The sequence below is a fragment of the Triticum urartu genome, chromosome 7A, assembly GCF_056163025.1.
Source record: "Triticum urartu cultivar PI428250 chromosome 7A, HENAU_Tu73, whole genome shotgun sequence".
NCBI classification, from domain to species: domain Eukaryota; kingdom Viridiplantae; phylum Streptophyta; class Magnoliopsida; order Poales; family Poaceae; genus Triticum; species Triticum urartu.
This window is the reverse complement of record NC_141879.1, coordinates 369355290-369362652: the sequence shown is the minus strand read 5'-3', so window position 1 is coordinate 369362652 and position 7363 is coordinate 369355290. Positions and strand designations below refer to the sequence as shown.

At 45.4% G+C, this 7363-nt stretch overlaps 1 protein-coding gene across 1 annotated transcript; it reads right to left on the bottom strand.

The window, feature by feature from the left end:
* Positions 1-1270: 1270 nt before the first annotated feature.
* LOC147959630 (uncharacterized) lies at positions 1271-1960 on the bottom strand. The gene is made up of 2 exons (XM_087536175.1): positions 1820-1960; positions 1271-1741 (listed from the first exon to the last, which is right to left on the bottom strand). Exons 1-2 carry the CDS (start codon positions 1958-1960, stop codon positions 1271-1273), a joined length of 612 nt encoding a protein of 203 aa, XP_087392301.1.
* Between the last annotated feature and the right edge of the window lie 5403 nt (positions 1961-7363).

Below are 7363 nucleotides of genomic sequence, written 5' to 3'. Positions count from 1 at the left end.
CACCGATATGACGGAAACTAGGGCGGCAAGAGTGGAACAAAACACCAGGCATAAGGCCGAGCCTTCCACCCTTTACCAAGTATATAGATGCATTAATTAGATAAGAGATATTGTGATATCCCAACAAGTAAACATGTTCCAACAAGGAACAAACTTCAATGTTCACCTGCAACTAACAACGCTATAAGAGGGGCTGAGCAAAGCGGTAACATAGCCAATCAACGGTTTGCTAGGACAAGGTGGGTTAGAGGCTTGGTTCAACAATATGGGAGGCATGATAAGCAAGTGGTAGGCATCGTAGCATAGGCATAGCAAAAGAGCGAGCAATTAGCAAGCAAAGATAGAAGTGATTTCGAGGGTATGGTCATCTTGCCTGAAATCCCGCAAGGAAGAAGAATGAGTCCATGAAGAATACAAGCGGGCATAGTCAAACGGATCCTCACAACACGACGTTATCGGAACCAACTCGAAGAAGCAACACCGGAAAGAAGCAAACAACATAGTAAACAACCAACACATAATCATGGCATGATGCACAATCAAGTATGATGCATGTCCGGTTTAAAGAGGCATGGCATGGCAAAATGCACAAGCAACCCTACAAATTAAGTGGAGCTCAATATGCAACGAGTTGCATATTGACGAAACACCACGACAAGTTATTTAGTTCGATCTCGTTTATGTACCCAACAATATTAAATGTTGTTAAACATGGCAAGAGAGTGAAGCAAAGTAAAACTACCTATCTAGTCGAGGTTAAATGAGGCCGGAAGCAACGAACAACAATTCCGGAAAAATCCTCATGTGCATATTTTGGTTATGGTACTGTTCTGCCCTAAACATAATTTTAGATTTATTAAACAAGCAAAGTGAGGCCACCATGTTAAACTAGGCATTTTTCTACCCCATTTACATATAAGGTTTATTAAATTTGGAGCTATGGTTATTTAGTTATGAATTAAAGCATTTTAACATGGCATAGGAACAAATTTAGACAAACAGCAATTTAATCATTTTAAACATGGGTGAAAATGACATATTATGAAACTATACACAATTTTAAGCATTTTTCATATATAAAGTTTTTACATGTGATGCGCCGTTTGAGAGGAATGAAATGCATGAATTTTAAGGGCTGATCTGCAAAAGTGCAAATCCCTGGAAATGGATAAAATCGCAGCTAAGGAAAAAAATACTACATGCCGGATTAGATGGATCTGGGCTGCTCACGTTGGGCCTTTGAGGCTAGCTGGGTGAGGAGGCGCTAGGCCTACTGCGCGCTTGTTGCCCAAGAACAAAGAAGGCCGGCTTGGGCGTAGCGGTCAACGCTCGACGACGAGCGGGCTGCAGCAGTCTTCTCATCTCTGCTCGCGCGAAGCAGAGGCGCGGTGAGGCAGGGCTTGAGCGGCTGGACAGCGGGGCGAACTGCGGCAACGGCGAGCGTCTGCTGCAAGGCTCCATGGCCTTCAGGAGGCAGCGGACGAACAAGGCCAAGCGGAGGTCCGGCGCTGAGGTGTGATGGAGGAGGTCGACAGCGGCTGAAGTAGAGGACGCAGGTGCAGGGGCTCGGTGCTAGAACGAGGGAACGATGGAGGTGCGGGAACGGCGGGACTCCAGCGCGGTAGGGAGCTCGGCGGCCTGGGTCGAGCTGGAGGAGTTCGGTCACAGGGCGGGAGCAGAGGGGGGCCGAGTCGGGTCTTGAGCGGCCGGAGGCCGGAAACGGCAGCGCGGCGACGGGATCCTGCAATCCACGGGAGAGAGAGCCATGAGAGGAGGAGGAGAAAGAGAATGGGGAGAAGGAAGGAGAGGGAAGCCAGACTCTGGCCTGGATCGGGGCGACGCTGCGAGGGCCAACGACGAGGACAGCGGGGCGGAGCAGTGGCTTGCGGGGGCTCCGGGCAGGCGAAGGAGCGCTCGGGCGCTGATGCTGGAGATCAAGCTCGCTCGATTTGGAAGCCATGGGGAGGAGCTGCGGGAATGGGTGGATTGAGGGAGAGGAGGCTCGTGATTGGAGCGATGGGGAAAACGAGGAGAAGGCAGGTGGCTAGGCTGCGCTGGGATCCGAGGACGATTTTTGGAGTGGCGGCGCATGATGGGATGGATGTGACAAGGTGCCTAGAAACTAGGGTTGCCCACAATATATAGCAAGCTGGATAGGTTTAGGGGGGTATAAGGTCCCTCTGATCGTAATCAGACGGACGGGAAAAATAGCTTAGGTAGCCCAAATAAGAAAAAGGAGATATTTTGTAGATGTTTGGGGATGATCCGGATCCAACGGTGACGACGGTCCGGGTCGGGTCCGGGGCAACTTTCGGACGCGCGCGCGAGCAGGGCCGCGGGCTGACGAGAGAGGTTAGGTTGGGCTTGGCGGTAGGCAGTGGACTGTGTAGACGGTCTTGAGCTGAGAGAAGAGAAAAGAGAGAGAGAGGCCCGGCGACTATTTCCGGAGACCGAAAACGTCCGACGTTAGACCGACTATATTGCCGCTATAGTTATCCGTTGGGGCGTCAAACGGACTCCGAACGTGATGAAACTTGGCAGGCGGACTACTAACAACAAAACAACACCGCACGCCAACTTTCATCCCATTCCGAGAACATTTTCCGGCCACTTATAAAATACTATTCGGACATGCCGTGGGCGCGTGCAAGTGTGGTTGGGCTTAGAACGGACAACAGAGAGAACTTGGAGAACCCGGACGAATGCAAGTTTTGGAAACATGATGATGCAATGCACATGATGACATGATAAGATGCGACACGCAAGCAAAAGACATGGCAACAACAACGAATAACTGGAAGACACCTGGCACCTCGGTCTCGGGGCGTCACACCTGGTTTGCTTTCAGTCCAAGAAATATCATCGCGAAGGGTTCATTCCGTTTGGTATTCCTTTTCTACGAAACACTGAAATAGGCAAAAAACAAAAACTGGCACTGGGCCTCTGATTAATAGGTTAGTCCCAAAAATAATATAAAGGAGCATATTAAAGTCCATTAAACATCCAAAATAGATAATATAATAGCATGGAACAATAAAAAATTATAGATACGTCGGAGATGTATCACCTAACACTCTTAGGCTCTGGGTGTTTTGGGCTTTGTCCTCACAAGGATCTATCTCTCTCAAATGCTTCGGAGGTGGGTTGCTCTCAAATGACAAAAGCCATGCAATAACTCTGAGCAGCCGCCAATTTATGGTGTAGGGGGTGGGCTATTTATAGCCAGGAGGCAACGCAACCTGATTTGTCGAAAATGACCGTGGGTCACTAAGGAGCTGACACGTGTCCAACAGATAGATTTCAAACACACGCAACAGCTTGGCTTGGGCTACAAGTAAAGCTAACTCATCCAGCTCTGGATAAGATTTGCTCTCATTATCTTCGCTCGAAGACATAGGATTTGGTGGAGCATCACATCAGTCACTCCGACTTTGTTCACTTGGACCCCACTTAACAGCATGGTGGTTCCTATGACTCAACAAAGAAGAAAATGAAACTATGAAACAACTATGTCTACACACTCCATAGTCTTCACGCGATGTCTTCTCTCGTCATAGTCTTCAGTGTGAATCTCTTCACCGACCACCATTTTCTTCAATGTCTTCACACACTTTTAGGGGTCATCTCTGGTAGGTAAACCGAATCAATAAGGGACTACTACCTGTGTTATCCTGCAATTCTCACAAACACATTAGTCCCTCAACCAAGTTTGTCGTCACTACTCCAAAACCAACTAGGGGTGGCACTAGATGTACTTACAATCTCCTCCTTTTTGGTGATTGATGACAAACCGGTTGAAGTTTTCAATGGGGATAAAAGTATGTAGGAGTTAAGGATTAAGACATTGTCTTCATAAGTAGCAAAAGGCTCCCCATGAAGATGTGCATATAAGTAGTTTGCTTTTCAATGCAAATGCACATGGCAGGCTTTACTTTGTAGAGATCCTCTTCAACTTATTGATAAAGGCAAAGGTGTCCCGATGTTTCGATGAGATGGTGGCTATCGTTTTCTGTGGGAGTCGACCTTGACGATCCGACTACGAACGTGCGAGACGTCGCGCCTTAGCAATCGCTAAACCAACTTCCGAGGGGTTATTAACCACGCCGGAGCACGATCAACCTGACCACGAGGGCCTGTTTCCTGCGAGCAAACGAAGAACAAGCAAGAAACTGAGATTGCAATCTGGATATTGCGAATATAAGATGAAAGCTTTATTGATCAAGGTGGGGTTCTATGACGTCTTGGTCTGGTCGTTGGACACAAACGAAGTACGAGAAGTTGCAGCTATGGCGAACTTTTAATCTAAACAAAACCCAAAGTCTAAACGACGCCCTAAGGGCTGTATATATGGAGGAAGAGAGGGGAATTTCGTGGCCCTTGAGGGTGGGGTCCGAAACCAACCCTAACTCTTGTTTCCCCACACATACGGACTCTAAAAATAGCCTATACTTAAGTATTTCGAAATTACATGGGCCTGGCCCATTAATAAGGTGACGCAGCACCTAGAATAGCCTATGGACGAATATTATGAAGTGGCATCTTGTATATTTCGTCCAAGGCTTCATGCACTCCTTATGGCGGCTTCAAAGTCCTGAAATCATCACTTGTAACTCCGTTCTTGATCCCCTTGCGCATGCCATCAACTCCATGCGTGTTCTTGCTCCAATGTTCATCCTTCTCCAAGCTAGGCCCTTCATTTGTAAGCAAAACAAATGTATCCAATTTAGGCAGCATCATAATCTCATGAACATTAGAATCATTACCAAGAAACGAAAGTACCTGGTAATTTAATTGGCGTGCGCGAGCTCTAGTAATTGGTCCAGTATATGTAACAGTAGGGGTTGTGGGTGTAACAATGGTATTGATGTCCTCATCAGTTCATATACCACTTGACAAGATGAGATGAACGTATCATGTTGCAAGATTATTTCTATGATGAGTGAGTTTCTTTGTTGGGTTACGGTCTACACTCAACCTGTCGATGGCGTTGATGGGACTCCACGCCTGTTTGTTTGTTTCTGCTGTGATTGATGAGGTACATATCAGTTTTACGTTATGTTTACACGTGATTGTACTTTGATATATACATTGATGTACTGTGTGTGCCAGCATACTAATCCAGAGATGGCACAGATACACAGAGGCTTGACCGTCTGAGGTCGGGTCGCTACAGAGATGGTATCAGAGCTCATGTTGACTGTAGGACGTGACCCTAGAAATCGGGAAGCCCCTAGAGTACGATATCTCTAAAACTTTATTTTCAAAAGACCCTTACATCTCATCTTTTCTGATTTTATCAAATAGTCCCTCTTGCCTCAAATAGTTAGAATACACCTCATCCCCTTTTGACCACTCGAAGGATCAACTGAAGCCAGTACAAGAAGGACAAGATATCGGACAAGTGATAACCAAGCAGAGTAAAAAGGATTTCACCATGCATTAGAGGGGTTGAAGGTATGACAGTTGAAGACTCCGAAGACTTGAAGAACTGAAGAATTATTTGACCTTTAGAAGACCAAACCCCTGTTAAATACTTATGTTAGATGCAATGATTTGAGAGTTGTCCTTTGTTTGATGTTTTTCCGACAACCACAAAATAAAACCCGTTTTTTCAAAAACTATTGCTTGTATTATGTGTATCTCCCTCTATCTTCTATATCTCATCCCAAAAATCCTTGGACCCAATAGATGATGAATGAAGATGGAGTTGTATTTCCGAGATACTTGACACAGCCGGAGGTAGCACACTGGATACGAAACATGGAAGATCGCATGAAGGAGCACTGTATTGAGGAGAGTATATGGTTCCATACACCCTATGACGGATCACACAAGGTGCTGCAAAATGGCGAGAGATACATCAAGCTATACAAGGATGGAATGGAGCCAATGCTTGGGATGAATTCAAGACGATTCTACTGAGGTCTCATCTTATCCAAAAACCATGTGACCCTAAAGAGAAGAAGCCTTGTGCATGCAAGATCTATGGAGAAATAGGACACACCCATGAAGAACACAAGGATGGATGCCATCATTGTGAAGGAAATCACCGAGTTGAAGAATGCCCAACTAGGCAGGTTACTTGTTTCCTGTGTGAAGGAGCTACACACTACCCTGGTCAGTGTCACATTTACCCCAAGGTACAAGAAATTACCAAGCAGCAGAAAGAATCCGTGAAAGAAACCCTCAGGGAAAATTCAGAAGAACCTGCAATGAAGGAAGTTATTGAAGACCCTGATGGTGAAGGCCTAAACAGATTTTTTCCCAAACCTGCTACTCATGTGGAGAAGAAGGACATTTTTCAGAGTATTGCATGAAGGAAAGCCAAGAGTATCTCAGAGACTTACCGACAGCAAAAGTGAAGTTTGACCCTTAGAAAATAGAAGCTCTGATCATTACAGAGAAATCCAGGAAGAGAAAATGAAGGCATCCTCAGAACAACCCAATTTCTGCGGAGAAGGACCTGAGTCATATCACTTGTTACAGATGCGAGGATTTAGGTCATTATGCTAGCAAGTTCCCAGCAAGGAAGCCAACAACCCAAGGAGCCAAGATAACCACCAGGAAGCCCTGGATTTGTTTGAAGTCATTTGTTTACGCTGCAAAGGAGTAGGACATTTTGCTAGAGAATGTTCAGACCGAGGAAAGCTTGAGCAGAGTAGTTGAGAGCTTGATATTGGAATAAAGCATGTAATAAATGTGTAATACACTTTTATTTTTGGGGATGTTGAGTTGAGTTATGAAGTGGAAATTGTAATAGCTCATGAAGCAATAAAAGATGATGTGTTTCGAATCTCATGTGAAATGTTATGAGTTGTTGTTGATTGTGAGTGCCTCTCTCATTATCTCACCCAGACTTAAACCTTGAACCCATGGACAAGCTGATCCCAAACCTTTTCCCCAAAAAAAATCACATTTCACCCAAGGAAATACATACATTACCCTGAGTACCCCTTCTATCTTATACCTGCAGATGACAACCCTTTACGAGTCTTTTCTCAAGGGCCCAGAAACGATTATGACCCTGACTAGTGATTAGGATTACCCAAAGATCCTAAAGGACATGATGAAGCATATTCATCTTGAAGGAGATGCAGTCTACAAGGGTTATCCTTTCATGGAGAATGGAGTTGAGCTTTGGTACGTGGACGTACACCTCCACCGTGTGGTGGGAGTTTGCTCAAAGATCATGGGTCAATACTTTTTCATTTCTCGAGTACCACGAGCAAAATTCTTTGACTCGGTTCACAAAGCTGCTTTGGAAGCCATACGTTAGATTGGAGAAATACTTGAAGTAAGACTCTATCACACTCAGGAATACCTAAGAGAGGTACATGCAGAGATGATGGAGATGAAGCTGATG

Coding starts and splice junctions, on each gene's coding strand:
- LOC147959630 (XM_087536175.1), bottom strand. CDS start 1,960: ATGGCTTCCAAATCGAGCGAGCTTGATCTCCAGCATCAGCGCCCGAGC. Junction 1,742..1,819: donor TCGCCCCGATCCAGGCCAGA/GTCTGGCTTCCC, acceptor CGTGGATTGCAG/GATCCCGTCGCCGCGCTGCC.